The sequence below is a fragment of the Thunnus maccoyii genome, chromosome 2 (genome assembly GCF_910596095.1).
Source record: "Thunnus maccoyii chromosome 2, fThuMac1.1, whole genome shotgun sequence".
In the NCBI taxonomy this organism is placed as follows: domain Eukaryota; kingdom Metazoa; phylum Chordata; class Actinopteri; order Scombriformes; family Scombridae; genus Thunnus; species Thunnus maccoyii.
Genome location: NC_056534.1, coordinates 14,490,236 through 14,507,514, shown reverse-complemented (window position 1 = coordinate 14,507,514; position 17,279 = coordinate 14,490,236). Strand labels below are relative to the sequence as shown.

Below are 17,279 nucleotides of genomic sequence, written 5' to 3'. Positions count from 1 at the left end.
TGGTAGTTCAGAGATGACGCATGCCAAATTTGGAGATGACTGGCTCAAAAGGTCAAAGGAAAAAAAGAACCCAAGTCGTGCATGAGGGGACTCCCCTTTGGGAAATGTAAAACTCCATACATGCCCTATTTTCTTCGATGACAATAACAGCCCTGGTTTTTGGTCTATGTACGTGACTCCCTGTCATTCTTCAACTCTCTCTCCCTCTCTCTCTCTTTCTCTCTATGCCCATTACTCAGCCTTTCAATCTGCCTAGATTGTAATTCCCCTTGCTATCAGGTCTTTCATCAAAGGGCTCCATTCAGATGACGGGAACAAAGGGGATGGAGGTGACCACTCCGGGCTTCGGTCACTCCATGGCACAGGGACCAGCCCCCTCCAAAACAGTCTACAGGGCCTCTTGAGCTCAGGACAAAAGTGCTTTTGACAAGGAGCTAACTGTGTTGGATGTAAGAGGATGTAGCAAGCACTAAACTAATTCATCAAGAGGTGGAATAAGCTGGTCAAGGACAGGCACAGAGGAAGACGGTGGTATTTAGTACACCAGACAAACCGACACAGACAAATGAGAGAAGTGTTTATATACATTAATAAAAACAACTGAAGTATAATGAAAAAAAGTGAGTGTGTTTTAAGAGTGGTTTGAACTGAAGAAATCTTGTACAGATGGCTATATGACCATGAGCCAGCACTGTGAGAATAGCAGATGAGAGTCAGATAAAGCACGGTCAGTTGTCAGTTTCTGGATTAGTAAATACTGAGCATACTTAAGCAAGTTAAGCACAATATCTCTTCAGCACATATCAACCCTAACAGCAGGAACTTACCATATATATTTATGAACCAAGTCACAAGTAAATCTGCACATGCGCACACAGCTTTTATCCTCTCACCTTTGCGATCTGGTTTGAGATTTCGGTCCACAGGCGGGGGCTGGCAGTCACTGGGCATTGGCCTGCGAGGAGGGGTCTTGGGACTGGAGCGAAAGCCCATGTGGGCAGGCGGGGGGACTTGTTTTCCCAGAGAGGAGAACTCCATGGTGCTTGGGGTCATGGGCACATAGTTGGGTTCGTGCATAGGCTCTGACAAACTGCCCGAGTGATGATGTGATGGGGAGTTGGCACTCATGGGTACGTAGTTCTGGTCTACCTCTTCTGTGGACTGGCTACCTACTGGCATCATTCCTTTGTTTTTCTGAGGGCGACAAGGCATACATACATGTTCATAGAAAAAACGACACACAGTTTGTATTAAGGTTCCACTGAACTCAGGTTAAAGGGAAATATAATCTTACAAAACAGTTGATGGGCTAGAAATTATAACAGTCATAACACTTGCGTGTCTCTGAAAAGTGTCTTTCAGTTAAATCGCTGGCGGACATATTTATTTTTGACACATTCTTTTTATTTTTGTTAGTTTTAGACAAAAGCAGCGTGAAGTCTGAAACGATGAGGCAACAGCGGATCAATCCAGGATGAACTCATAAGAAACAACCAGTACTAACAGAGATGTAGAGGTATGTGTTGTTACATGTTGTTACTAGCCAGAGTAAATTACACCACCACAAGATACTGACAAATTGCAGGAAGACGCCCAGGCAGCAGCAGGTAACACTGGCTAGCAGCTAGCCTTAATGTTAAAGAGAGAGCTAACTAGAAGCAAAACTGCTGGCAAAAATAATTAAGATTTAGCTGAAGTTCATATACTACTGAGCAAAGCAGCTCAACAGAACCATACAAACAAACTCAAAAAATCAACAAATGCCAATAAAAACATGAGAGCATTTGACTACTGAGTGTTGTTCTTGTATAAAATAAGAATGTAATAAAACACATCTGGATTGTGTGTCTCCTTCAAACTGTATGTTTCTACTGTCCGCAACAAAGTGAATTGATGTCATCCTCCGTGCTAACATTGCTGCCATGGCTTGAAGGCTAACAGTAACCACTTAATAGTTTCACTGTTTCGACCGTCTCTTTCCGGTCGCACAAGACTGTAGCCATTGTTTTGACTGTGCATTTTCAGAGTACATGCAATATTGTGCTCTGGGACAAATGTTAGCATGATGTAAGCTGTGGGTGTCTGTAGGTGATATTTTTTCAGTGAGGGGAAAAAAAGGTACTTTTTTTCTTATTGATAGCGTTTCTGAAAAATGCTACCAACAGTGTCCGTAACACTTTATTTTACACATTCTTTACTTTCCTACTACAGTTATTTCCAGGATATTTTTTCAATAATGTACTAAAGTAGCTGCCATTCAACTGTTATTTCTTAGGACATTTCTTTGAAAGAGTTATGCAATTTGGTAGTATATGAAAAATTTGGTCATTATAGAGTATTTAATAAAGAATCTAATATGTAGTTTGATAGTTTAATATAGTTTAATAGTTTATTTTTAATAGTTTAAATCTACACACAGTATTTTTCCTTTTTTTCCCTGATTTTTTTCTTATAATTTATACCAAATTGCACCACCCTTTCTGTAAAATGAACTATTAAATAGCTGAAAATTTCCAGGAAATTAGTATCAGATTAAAGGACCCATAAAATAAAGCATTACTTGAATATGTCTGTAGTATCAACACTGTAAATAAAAAACATCCATAATCACTTACAAAGTAGCTGTTGAAGCTTTCATTGAAGTCAAACGAGCAGCTTTTGTCAGAAGGGAATGATCTGGGAATGTCATAGCAGTCCTGGGATCCAAAATCTGCAAAAACACAAATGGAATTAGCAAATATACAAATAACTGTAATATATACCATAATATATACTATAATATTTAATACACTATTATTTCATCTAAACGTACGAGACAACATACAGTATTACACTGCCCTTTCCATGCAGGATACAGTTTGTGTCTCCATTTAAAGCCATTTTATCCAATAACACAATCCCTATCGCACAAGAAGCCTAATAAAGATGTCTTTTCATGACTCTGCAAACTTCAATTTATTTAGTCAGATGGATCTCAGCGGCTGTATCTAAAGGCTGTACTGTATAGTGCCTTATTGTTTTGGGTTTTTTTTGCATTCTCATTAGGCACTGATGCAGACGCTAATGTGTTTCACTTAGGGCCACAATAACCACAACAATGCTAGGAAAAGCTTATAAAGCAAATGAGAGTGTCAGCTGAGGGAGACCGAATGGGGGAAGACCATGACAGAGAATACTTACAATAAGACAAGTCATTTCTGGGAAATAGTGACTTTACCAAAAAAAGAAAGAAATATGGGTTAAAAAGGCTGTCAGATGAAATCCCATTTTCACAGTATAAATAATACATTTCTACTACTCAATGATTCTTTAGTGTATCTTCATCAGATGTGCCTGGGATATTTACTATTTCTGTCGTGATTACTGGTTTTACAGTTTCCACAAATTCCACAACACAGGTAACAAGGACTACCCGGTTTCACCAAATACCTAAGACTCTTGATATTTGTAAACAATTATCTTGCCACTGACACTCATGTAATTACATCTGTCACCACAAGAGGGAGGTGTAAGTGGTATAATATTTTATGTTGCGCCCATCCTTAAATGTTAGTTCCTCTTCTTGTCACAAAGTTGTTTTTCATCTATTTTAAGCCTTTTCTGTTCCAACATTGTGCAATGATTTAAGATCAACTCATTTCATTTTCTCATTCTATTATTAGAAAATGCAACTCTTGTCACTTCAGAAGATCCTCTGAGTTGTCAGATTTTAGTAGATTCTTCTCTTGATTGAATACAAAGAGAAATTGATGATGACTAACAGCAATTGCTGCCATGTTACATGGACCTGAATATCTAATTTCATATATATTTTGAACATCACATGTGTCAGACTTCACTACATAGGTAGAGGATAACATCAATGCCCCCAAGGTTGGTTCCAATGATAACAAGCCAAAGATATTTGTGGTTTCAGTGATGCAACAGAAGACATGTATTTGTTCACAAGTGAAGACCTACTTAGATGAATCCTAATGTATGTTACTTGCTTGTAAATGTTAGAACTGAGTATTATAACCACTATATATGATAAGAAGGGCTGCACATGGACACTATCATCAAGTCTCTTAATCACCAAGAGCCTAAAGACGTCTGCAGCAAACTGCTCTACGTTCAGGTCTGATAAGCTATTCACAGTTTGAATGGTTTGTGCAAGAACAGAAGAGCAAAGGTGAAAATAGGGATAGCAGCTGGAAGAAAACATGCCAACAGCTCCAGTGATGTCTCTCATCATCCATCAAAAGAAAGTGGAAAAGAGTATCAAATTGCAACATAAAAGCTGAGTTTTCAGACACAAAAGTCTCGTAAAGGTGTTTCGTCTTGCTGATGGCAAATATCACTGTACATAAAGGTCACAATTCTATGGAGGTAGATGTGTGTGCGTGTCACTGTATTTGAATTTTAACATTTTAAGATGATAATGCATGTGATGATACAAATACTTTGTAAGGAAAACTTCTTTTAACTTATAAATTATGTTATGTTTGGTAGATATCACACATTATTTTACAGTAGTTTTCTAATGCGAAGGAAATGTCAACTTCAAGGGCAAAAAAAAGGCAACATAAAAAAATAATAATAAAGAAACTCTCCCCGACACAAACCTTTGCGGAGGCGTGAACAGTCCACAGTGCCAATGGTGTTGCTGCGTAATGCTTTATTCCCAGCACTGGTAGGCACACAGTAGTTTCCGTCCGTCTCTGAGGCTGAGCGGGGCACATAGTAAGTGTCCGTAGGTGAGCGCTCAGCGGGGGGTGGAGGGGGTCCTGAGGTGGAACTGAGCGAAGGTTTGGGCGGTCTGGGAGGGGGCACTACATCTCCCCCACCCTCTGAGCCTCCTACCCCTGTCGACGACGACAACGTGCGGGGCACCTGGTAAGTACAGTTTGCGCCGGGTGTAGGTGGGATATCGTAACTGATGGAAAGGTTGCGCATTTGTGTCTCCATTGAGGGCTTCCGTGACGGTGTGTTGAAGACGTAGAGCTCGGAGGCGTCCCCACTGTCCGGATGAGCCGACGGGGAGGAGGCCGACTTAGGGAACAGCACAGTGTCCTGAGAGTAGCTGCGGGGGAGGTGGTAGAGGCCATTGTCAGTTAAGAGCGAGGCACCACGTGATGGTGGCGAGTCGTAGATGGAAGAGGCGGAGGCTGGGGCCGGGTGCTGTGGGAAGAAGCCGTTGTGCGAGGTGTGTTTAGCTGAGGAGGTGGAGGATGTGGGCGTGCGGTGAGAGGGGAGGTTGTCATTCAGGTCTGTCTCTGAAGAGGTAGACTTGGAACACTCAGCATGAGCTCTAAGAGGAAAACACACATGTAGAACAGAGAATTAAATATATACAATAAAACATGCTGATTTTAGAGAAAGCAGGCAATCCACACAGTCGTGTAAGTAGAGGTCTTCACCAGTCCACGGACCGAGCACAAATTACGTAAATAGATATTAAATTGGTTAGAAAATTATCACTATCTATCAATCGCTCAGTTGGCGAAAGAATGTAGTGCAGTGGGAGAAAATGTGACTTTCTCTTATTTATATAATTTAAACTTTGAAGAATATGAACTAATTCTTTTTGGACTTTCTTTGACTTAACATTCGTTCTCAGGACATTTTCATTATATTGCTGCTCTGTTCGACAGCAGCTACTTGTTAATTGATAGTGCATCATGCTACTGTGTAGTTTGTGTTCTCTCTCTATGTTGGTCTGTTCAAGTCAACCACATTCTGGACTGGGTCTAATTATCCTCAGGTCTATGGGGTGTCAGGTTGGGTCTGCTCTGTTCGGGTCCGCTTCTGATCTGCTCGCTCTTTTTTGAAAATTAAAATTGTTGGGTTTTTCCACGAGTCTGTTTTAGATCAGGTCCATTTTAAACTCGTGAAGACCTGTAATAGTAAACCCTCACAACACTGTTTGCAAGTAGCAGTTAGTCCTTTAAGGTTAGATCCAGACACATCTTAATACTCATCTTTGGCACAGTTTGCCATATTAGGATAAAAAAAGCTCTTTTTAGTTCACATGGAGGACTGAGTTAATTGATTGCTGTTGGGTCATCTCTGAACATGCAGGTAATGACAAGATCAATTTAGTGGGAGGGAAAGTACAATGCGGTCAGGTTTGATCTACAAGGAGGGGACACTCATAAGCAGATTCAAACAACTCAAATCCACTCATCATCGTTTACAGAAGCAATGTAAATCAGAGTGTATGTGGTGTTTATGTGTGTTTCTGTTGGTCTGTCTTTTTTATATATGTGTAGCACTCCACACAAGCAGGCAGTTCCAACTGGATGGCTGGCCACTCACAGACTAGCCTGTGGAGGAAGAGTCTTGCTCTCACACTCCTCCAGGAGCAAATACTCCTGGTCTCCCTCCAATGAAGAGTGAAGCTGTACTGAGCTACACATCACACAGCAGAGACAAGGGTGAGAGTGGCAGTACAGATGAAATGTACAAAAAGAGCCAATGGAGGGGAAAAAAGTGTACAGAGAAAAACAGCTTATGCCACAGTATAGCGCTCCAGTACAGTGAATGTGGAGACTCATACAAATAATAGAAGCATACACGAACACACACACACTCACCTGTTGGGTTCAGGCTTTTTGCTCTCACAGTTGACCAGCCACAAGTAATCCTGGGGCTCCTCTGAACTGGACTGAGAGTCCAGGTGTCGCACACTGACTGGTTGATATGGAGGGGGCACGCTGGACAGCATTGCTGCTGGACCAACAATATTACCGAGTGCTGGGTGAGGGGGTGTGTCCACCACCAGGCCTCCGATGGCTGACTGGTGAGCAGCTTTTGCTGCCTCTGGAGGAGAAAAACAAGAAGGGTTAGCTTCTGCAAAAACTGTTAATGTTCATGTGTGTTATTCTTTTGTGTATCAAACTTTGTGTGCTTCAAAACACTTAAAAGTTAAATACAATACAGGGTTTAGCAGTTTATAGAGGAGGCAGGCATCGTACAGTAGCTTTGCGGTAATTAATCAGAACAGCATGAGAACTTTTGATTACCCTCCATTCAGTCATTCATTTTATGTAAAGAATTGTGTTGATGTTAGCTTAGATTTTCACCACATAGACTTTCATATTTCATTAAATCCACTGGAATTATTGGAGACATTTACTGGACCAATTTCTTTATTGTCCTTTTTTAAAAAAAATTGATTTAACTACATTTGTATTGGTCCTATTTAGAGCTGCAACAATTAGCCCATTAATAGATTAGTCAACTGATAGAAAATCAATCAACAACTGCTTTTGAAAGTCGATGATCATTTGTGTAATTTATCACATAAAAATGCCAAGAATTTGATGGTTCCAGGTTCTCAAATGCAAGAATTTGCTGCTTTTCTTGGTGATACATTACAGTCATTTTAAAATATTTAGGTTTTGGACTTTTGTTCAGACAAAACAGTCCATTAGGAAGATGTGATGGGGATTTTAAACTATTTTCTGATTTTTTATGGACCAATGATCAATGAGAAAATAATTGGCAGATTAATCAATGGCGAAAATAATTGTTAGTTGCAGCCCTAGTACAATTATAATCATAATGTTGGATTATAACCACATTGCTGTATTTTGTATTTCTACTAATTCTTCCAATTTTTTTGTTAACTTATGGCTCCTACTGAACCCACAGTGATAGAAAGAAAGCAGGAACTGCTCCTATTGTGAGCCTGTAAAGCCCACTGAGACAGTGCAGGTGATATTGGTGACTGATGATATTAGGCAGAAAGTAAACAGTGGCCTGTGTTTGCCAATGTCAGCTCTGGCAGCAAATAAACTTAGACCCAAGCTGCTTCCTAGCAACACAATTCCATTGAAATGTCACCAGAAGCAGTTTGACTGATATTACATCCACTTTAAAGTTGATATAATGTCAGAGCTTGATGGGACGTTCGGTAAAGGTTGACGCTAACGAAGAATAACAACGAGGACAGATGTCACATATCTTCTTGGAATTGCTCATTGCACTCTGTTTATTAAATTTAACTCCAAATCAAAACTATTAGTCTGCAACCAAGGCATTAGGTCCCCCTTTTTAACTGATCTGTCAAGACCCAACAACCTGTAATCCCACATCCTCCTTTCCTGGGAGAAATAAAACCTTTTTAAATACAGTACACTGTCCAGCTTGAGCAAAGGACAAGATTTATGTGTGACGTGTGATATATGTGACAAGATTCCCTAAATAACACAGATGGCTGATATCAAGTTCAGTAATCACACTGCAGTCCTAGCTGTGAATTGTGGGCGGAAAAAAAAAACCGCCCGAATTAACAAGTATTTTGATCATTCTTTTCATTTCGAGCACATACACATGAAATATTCTTAAAAGCTTTTTTTTTCCCTTAACAGTCTGAATACTGTGTTTGCCTTCAGAATCCCACACACTCCTTCTCAGACAGCATTTCCTCAAGGTCTCTGCTTTGCCACACAGTCAGTTTTCAAATGTCAGAGTCCTTTTCAAACCCTTCTGCTTGAGCTGATTGTTGTACTGCAGTGAGAGCCAAGATGGCTGATGCGTAAGCTGGGTGAAATATATCTCTGTTCTTATTTCATTCCACATCTTTCTACTTTTTTCTCCTTTTTCACAGCTCTCCTCCCACTCTCTTCCATAACAGACATGGTTATATCTCACGCAAAGCCCCCTCTTTCTTTACTTTTGGAAGTCTCTCTTTATGGTGCATCACTTGCTCTTCTATCTCCTTTCCTTCTTCCCAGTTGTTTGGTAAAGCTTTAAGTGCTGATTCATACAGGAAAAGGGAAAATCCCCTTTGCTCGGACTCATCTATACCTCCTACACTGTCTCTCAGAGCCTTCGTTCCCTAGCCCTCCTAATGTTCCCTCCTCTAATATCTGCCCAGCCGAGAAGCACTCTAGCGTGGCCACACACGACAGAAGTGTGGGAGTTGGGTCTCACATGCAGAGAAGTGCAAGTGAGCGCAAAAGGGAGAGCCAAGGACATTCTTTTGTAATAAGAACTGTGAGGAAGGCTATCTGCAAGGATATTTGTCTTTAGACCCGGTTTCTCCTTGAATGGTCTTGCTGTTTGTTTGCACATAAGGGTTTTAACAGCCAGCTTCAATAATTCTGTAGCAGAGGTGTCATGAATGTTGTTATCAGGGTTGTCCTGCAGCACTAGCTATGTAACAAAAGCGGAGGCATAGTCACAGTACTGCGGAGAGGACGACCTTGGAGCGAGAAAATCAGTGATTCAGTTGTCAGGTTTGAAAAGTACATTTTTCTCCTGAGCGAATCTCAGTGGCGTGATATGTCAGATAATGAATCGGTGCAACTTTTGTGGCAATTCTAATCACACTAAAATTCTTACATATTTAGTTGAGGAGGTGGTGAAGACGTAGAACACCCAAACTGAGATGCAAATAGTGCAGCTTACAATTAAGCTCAAAGACAGAGAGACAGAGAGGGAACCAAGACTATGCAAACGAGAGAGAGTGAGAACCAGATAAGAGGGAGTGAACGAAAGAGGGGCAGTGAGACCGACAGGCACACAATGCTTTGATTATCCAGTACTGGGAACAAGGGTAACGTGAGCCTCAACACAACACATGGATCAACACATGGATCATTAGACCTTGGCTGAGAACTATGCTGAATAGAGGCCTTCTGGCACATTCAGCTGGTTCACCTAACTCCTTTAGAGAGAAAGCAGCAGACATTTGAGAAGCACAACAGTGACATCAAAAGAGAGACCAATCAAATTTACAGTAATTGGCTTGTGAGCTAATATTGCATCGTTCAACTCTGGGGGATTATTTATTTGTTTGCTGCTGATGAGGTACAACCTGATTTAAAGCTGCTAAATAGGAACTCAGCTTTCATACTTGTGTATATAAGACAGAAGATGTTTAAAGATGATTTTTGTTCTGGTAGATCAATTTTGCAACACTACAAATACACAATCATTGCTGTGGTGTCTCTACATAGGCTTTTGTAGAGATCATAAATGTATCCAGTACAATTTCCCTCTTGAATTTCCTGCAAATTAAGTTTGATCTTCTACACACTCATGTTGGTTGCAAAATGTGCAATTCTTCACTATCATCAGCCTCAAAAATAAAAATGAAAGAACAAAGTTTTCAAGGCTGTTCATCACTTGTGGTCACTTTAGAAGTGTTCCACCACTTCTACCACTGCCGGTGGCCTTCATCCAGATTTGCAAAGAAATATCCTTTTACGCCATAAAGTTAGCCTATTCAAAGCAGATTTTCTTAAGACATCTGGCCCAGTGGCACACAATGTAATATGCCTATTTAAGGCCAATCCTTACCGTCATCAGTGGGGTTAAAACCACAAATGTCGCAGATGCAGCGAACCCACTTATTCATCTCCTCTTCAGTGTCAGCCACCAGGTAGAAGACACGGTCAATGGTCTTGATGTCGAATATGAAGCTGTGCTCCAAGTCCTTCTTGTTGAACGTCAGCCCAGCGTCCACCTGAGGGAGCAGGACTTAGCTTAATACTAACTGAATATTTACGGCCACACAATGAGAGCTTTCTGAGTGCGAAAGTAGCCCTTTAGCTCATGTTTATGTTCATTTGTATTCACTATTACATTCAAGTCACAGATATAGGCCATTGTTTTTCTAAATAATAAACAGCAGTCAAATATTATTGAATATTATTTCAAAAATATCTCCAAAACAGTTGCCTGTATTGTTGAATGACCTGTCTGATTTTTCAAACACACATTTCTGTAACTTAAGTGTAATCATCAATATCCCAAATGTAAATATACGATTACACAAGTTGCAGGTGGTTACAATTATACTTTTTCAAGACTTGTGTCTGGAGATATAAGCAGAAATATGAAACTGGGCACTTTAAATTGCAGGCTGGTAGTGACAAGGAACCATACCTGCTCACACAAGTTGAGATCAATCACGCGGATGGGCTTCTTGGCATGGTCATTCTTGTAGTACTCCAACACGTCTGGGTCGCCTGTCAGACGGCCACTGCGAAGAATAAACCACCGCTTCTTCCATGCCTGCAGGGTGAGCGCAGAAACGAGGCCAAAGGTTAGATGTGTGTTCTCACAATGACTGCTCCATTCTCAACTGACCACAGGCTGACCAAATGCTTTATTTTTTTTTTTTTTTTTAGCATAGCTTGTTTCTCTGTGTGAATTCTCCACCAGCTGCACTTCCCTAACTGAAGAATACTCTGAGCCAGAGGGAAGAGGCCCGTAACCAGAAATATGTGTCTGGGATAACCAGAACAAAAGCCACATAGTTTGGTCTCACACCCTGATTGGGGTGAATAACCAAATCTATAAAGAGAAACAGGCAATTAGGTCTTTCCTTCCCAATAGGATTTGTTGTCTGTGAGAAAAAGGCACCACAACGCAGACAGAAGAGTTTAAATTCAGACATACCAGACAGGAGAAAAAAAAAGGCTGATGAGATTTATGACTTTTGCTTATTGTACATGAATTAGGGGCATTTTAGTAATAAATCCTCATCCTTAAGTACAATAAGTACATTATTGAGATGGCAAATGACAGAACATTGGTGTCCCTTCTTATCTGGAATATCTAATCAGTAATAGATTAATAAAGCTAATCTGAAGAAAGATTTTAAAAAAAATACCACAGTGCCACAGTAATTATAAACAAAGATCTATTTTACTCACAAGTTCGCAGAAAAGCACAAACAACCATCCTCAAAACTTGTTTAAATATCACACATAGCTGTCATATCATGATTAATTTTGGCACAACACTGACACTACACTCCTCCTCCTAGACTGTGTTTTCCATCTCATGGTATTTGTAGATTTGTTTAGAAACATATCCAACAGTGATTCATTTAAATGCAGACTCAAGGAGGTCATGAACTCTTGATTCTGCTGAGTCATGCCAGTTGGGCTGGATGTTTTGTTTTAGGGCTCGAAATAATCTCTCCACAAAATACTAAGTAAAAACATCAAAGCAGTCACTGGATTTCATCATAAAATAGGGGGTTTATCCAAAAATATTTCACTTCCTTTTATTGCTTAAGCTAGGCCAAGTAGGTGTGTGGACCCTAAATACAAGTTTCACCAGCCGAAAAACAAACAAACCCACTGACACCAAAACCAGCTGATAAACTGAATACCAGAAACTTTCGCAGTGATGTAGAGTCTGAAATGATAGACAAGACCCAGCAGACAAACAACCACCACTAAGATCCGACAGATCAGGAAGCATACCATCTGAGTGTGAGGAATGCAAACTAAAGCTTTGTTGTTGTTGTTTTGAGGGAAGATTTTGACTGTATTAACAATGCTGTGGGGGCTTGTTGTTTTCATCCCTTAGCTGTTTTTCCATCCACATGGTGTCCTTTGTTAGTGGGCCAAGCCCCTGACTGAGACAGCATGAAGAGCATCAGACCTTTCCCTCCATAAACAGGATGAAGAAAACAAGCAGCCCTGAAAAGTCCCTGGACTTTAAACTGAAAGCACATCGACATACAGGAATCACATGGACAAAACCAATAAAGCATTAAATAACACAAATTGCATACAACAAGATTCAAAAACACTATTCACATCCCACACTGACATATTGCACACACTCGTAGCACATGTTTCACACACTGCAGTTCAAAAGGCCTGCATTATATAATCACAAAACACGCCCACATAGTCCAAGTGAGGCTTAAACCTATTAAACCTGCATCCTTTGAGGCGGGCCCACTTAAATACCAAATTTAAATATAAAAGCTTAAGTAAACGTGCAAAAAATAATACAGATGTGCCTGTGTTGTGTTGTTTGGACAAAGGCGGTGGGTGTGGAGAGGGAAACTCTCTCTCTGGCACATGACAAAGCAATCTAGGGTCAAGTTACCCTGTAGGGAACAGAAGGACCAAGCTTAGCTTAGGTTACACCGAGGGCCAGGCCCGCCCAATGTCAGAGTGTTGACAACTGGGTGAGTTGTACATGCACGAGACAGAGGCAAGTGAGATCTGTTTAACAAAACAACTTAACAGTCATTTTAAAATTCATGAGTAATCAACAGGTTAATTACAGCTTATAAAAAACAAGAGTGGAGAGTGTGTAGCTACATCAAAAATTCATAATTAAGACAAAAATCAGATAAAAGAGCCACACACTGTGCTGATAGCACCCCATAATTTGTATCTTTAATTAATTAATTAATCATTAATTTTTTATATTTTCATTTTTCATTAATATAGCAATGTTTTGATCTCACAGAGACCTTTGTTAAACTTTGCCAAGTTCAACATCACAGAGCAGACCAGACAATTCGTCCAGTATTCAAAAACACATTCATCACACTGCAATCTGCAGTTTCTACACAATTAAAAATCTGTTCCAAGAGCAGAGTTTGACAACAATGTCTGATGCACCCGGAGGGCACAAAAAAATATGCCTCTGTACAAGGGCTTCAATGGAAAAAATTATACATGAAACACACTGAATCTAGTGCAACATGGCCAATAAAAAAGGAAGACAGACTATAAATAAAATATGAAATTAAGTGCCCTAAAATACAAAAGTACAAAACACATAATGGGCCAGAATTTGTGCTTTAAGGACATAATAAAAGAGAAAAAAGGGAGTATTATCAACTATTTCATAACCAATAGTTGTGTAATAGATGATAAAACAACCAATATTAATATTTGAAAGATAAATAACAATATATCATAGATATGAACTGAGGGGGACAGAAGAAGCTTTCCAAACAATGTAAGGGTGTAACTTTTTCTAAATTAATCTAAACATATATGTTGTTTCTGCACTATAAATACTTTTTAATTATTCACCAACATATGTGCCAGCACCAATATAGTGTATCTGCAATAAGCTAATACCGCCCAATTTATTGTTCGGGCCAATAAACCAGCTCCCAAAGCAGCTCATGGAAAAGACGGTTAAAATGTATTCATCTCAAAATATGTACAAGAAGAATAAGCAATATAAATTATCTGATGAAAAAACTAATCTAACTATGAAACTAACAGAGGTTTAAGATCTTAATTTAATTGAAAAGTCTAATGTGATAGACTATTAAAAGTCAATCACAGTTTAAAACAATAGCAGCAGCCCTGAAGAGAATCTGTACTGCCACATTAGCATGGTTACAGACAGTAGTAGTTCTGGGATGACAAGCTGTGTGGTAGCTTGAGCATCTCTCCTCCATCTGTAGGGTTTCACACAGCATTCCTCACACACAGTTATACACACTTGAACTGTTTTCTATCGCTGATTTAAACCACACATCCAGCATCAGTCACGTGCGCAAAAATAAACACTTGGTAATATGGTAATAAACAAATAAAAAGGCTACACAAAGTTAAAAAAAAAAAAGGTATTTTTTTGCTTCCCCGATGACCAGGCAATATCACACCTACATTAGAGGCACATTCACCTGGTGCAAGTGCTATTTCACTGACATGCATAGACATATTAACTATATTTATATGTACACAAGACACCGTGTAAGAGGAAGAAATCAAGTTAAGGCAGGAAGTCAGAACGCATGTACATGAACTGTAGTAACCTGGTTACTTTAAAATCAACATTTACATGCAGCTGGTCAGTAATCAGATTTCTCTCCTCCTTCTAACCATATTTTTTGAACCAATGCTGGCAGAGTTTTAAGTATAACAGCATTTGTGAGAGCATTTGGACTGACGGCACTGTGGGAGTACAGGCTCTTGTAGTGAGGCAGCTCAGTTTTTTTTTTTTTTTTTTCCTAATGTGCAAATGTGGCTGAATTTAAAGTGGAGTTCAGCTAAGGGAACACAGAACTTACATAAACTCATTTATTTTGGTGTCAGTTTCAGTTGCAGTTTGACTTTGGATTTCATTATAGTAAAAACAAGGATCCACTGCTACAAGTGATCATCCTTCCTTCTTCATTCCTCTGAATTGCTGCGACAGATGAAAATACTTTTGCTGTCAGAAATTTGTTGTGCACATGTGAACTTGTAAAAACCCTGTTAGAACTAATCTGGTTTTTCCAGATGAAATCTACATCTGTTAACCATTCTTCTCTTGACCCAATCAAGACAACCAGGTTCCTTGTTTACCGGAAATCAGGTTACAGGAGAAACCATAATTCAAAATCAGGGTTACGAAAGAGCTTATAAACACACACATGTTGGAACAGTACAGCCTGATGATGTCTGAGTAGTTGTCCTCCTTACATACCTCCTGTCAAGGCTCCTTGAAGAACGTGATGAGGCCTTTAGTCCTGCTTTTTGTTTAGCATATTCCATTATAGCCAGTGTTGTTAAGTTAAGGGCTAAACCCCAATTGGTCCAAGCTAGACTGCAGTACTTGAAGACAACAGGATACATCCATTCCAGTGTATCTTAATACACCAATCAATTCGGAACCATTCAGCTCACTCAACAATCACAGAGCCCACTTGAGCTTGTAGGAGCCTAGTGTTTGTGATCTTCCTTGTCCCGGGGTTGGGAATGGGACGGCATGGGACGATACTGGACTGGGATGGGGAGGGCTCCCCTGCCATGGCAGCTGTCCCCACCAACCCCTCGCCAACCCCCCCCCCCTTTTCTCACAGCGTCCTGGTGTCTTCTGATAGCGTGAGGCACACAGGAAGACACCCTCCATTTGCCCACCCAGTTCCTACAGCCCATGGGGGCCAGACAGAGAGGGCATTGAGAGTCTGACTAAGACGATGACAGAGGAAGGGAGGGTGGGGTGGGGTGGGGTGGGGTGGGGGTTTTGGGAGGAGATGCCAACTGAGTGGAGTCACGCTGCCGTCAGACGCCTCCCTACCCAACATCACTGGAGCATGGCAACAGCAAAGGTGGGGGAGAGAAGTAGGTGAAGTACGTAAAGAGGGAGAAACTACGCAAGAGGGGACACTTTGGTGTGATTCCAGAGGGAATATAATGGAAACAGAAGAGAAATTAGCTGCATCCTCCATCCCCAACCTCTGCATCTACAGAAAGCAGAGTATTATAAAACTGCAGTACAATCTAATACACTCAAATACAAAAGCAGTGAAACAACACTATCACTTTGAACCCCTTGTCTGAATAAGGGGTTCAGTATGTTTGAAACAATCTAGTGATATGGCATGTCGCCGACCACATCTGAAGGCAAAAGTGTTTATACATGTTCCAAATGACCACACTCGAAGGGGGCAAAAAGCCTGCTGTCAAAGCCTCCTCCTGGCTGCATCACACACAAACACCTCTCTGATCTCCCTCCAAGAGCTCTCTGTCTCTTTTGTGTGTTTGTAATCTCGACGCAATGAATCATACACTGGCTCAAGAAGACATTTATGATGTTGCACTGGGCTGTACACGCTAAAAATGATGGCAATAGTTGTGTGGACGGTGGAAAAAAAAGAGAGAGCTTGAGAAAAGTTCAAATCACACGTGGCCAATCACCGTGTGGAGTGGGAGTGCTTGTTGGTTTCAGAAAGTCGCCCCCCTGCAGTTTCAACGCCAGAAAAGGTTATAGAGGACTTGAGACGTGGTTTAGTGATCCGACACTTTGAGTTATACTGAACTCTGAAAGCCTCTGGTTCTTGGGCCCTAAATTCCTTTTAAACTTACTAAGGTCAGTCACTCAGCAGTAATGGACCATTCGCGTCGTCTGGTCTGACACCTCACATTATGCAGCTCAATATCTGTCTTAAAGTTGTCCAGAATGACACTTTGGGTCATACAACCTGTCACGATACAATTTTTCTGTTGACAATCCAGAAGCCTCAGACAATGTCAGGAGCATGTAATGCAAATTAAACAGTGGTGCACCAACAGTTTCAGAACCGAGCATCATGACATCTGCAAAGTTATGGAAAACTTTGACTGGAGTCAACAGAAACATCATCCTGCATTTCATCTGTCCAATCTTATAAAAATCTCATCTCTTACAGCTCATTAGCTTTTGATTATGCAACATGTTGAGTGTCTCATTCTTTTGCCAGTTGTAGAGTATGAAATGAGCCATAGCATTCCCACATCGGACTTTTAAAGGTTCCTGCCAAAATACATACAACAGGAAGTAGATAAATGAATGAGACAGTATGGCACCACTGTGCATTGATTAAGGAAATGGCGGGACTCCCACTTGAACAAACAGACAGTGGGAATGAACTCTATGTTTTAGCCCACAGCTGCTAAATATAAGACTATATGGCCAAATGAGTCTCCTATTACACCAGTTTGATCTAATTTATTAGTCTAAATATGTGAAACTAGTTGCTAGTGAACCATCCTGCCAACATCACTCAAGCTCCACAGACTCCGGTTTTATTGCGCTTAAAAAGG

General features: G+C 40.4%; 1 protein-coding gene across 3 annotated transcripts in view; it reads right to left on the bottom strand.

The window, feature by feature from the left end:
- Positions 1-17,279, bottom strand: part of gab1 (GRB2-associated binding protein 1) — a 61,341-nt gene that overhangs the window by 8,181 nt on the left and 35,881 nt on the right. For all 3 annotated transcript variants that reach the window (XM_042428931.1, XM_042428947.1, XM_042428937.1), the window contains 6 exons: positions 10,879-11,007; positions 10,291-10,456; positions 6,576-6,801; positions 4,605-5,290; positions 2,616-2,710; positions 894-1,194 (listed from right to left, as the gene is read on the bottom strand). In XM_042428931.1, the coding sequence (XP_042284865.1) occupies positions 894-1,194; positions 2,616-2,710; positions 4,605-5,290; positions 6,576-6,801; positions 10,291-10,456; positions 10,879-11,007 (1,603 nt within the window). The remainder of the gene's footprint in view (positions 1-893; positions 1,195-2,615; positions 2,711-4,604; positions 5,291-6,575; positions 6,802-10,290; positions 10,457-10,878; positions 11,008-17,279) is intronic.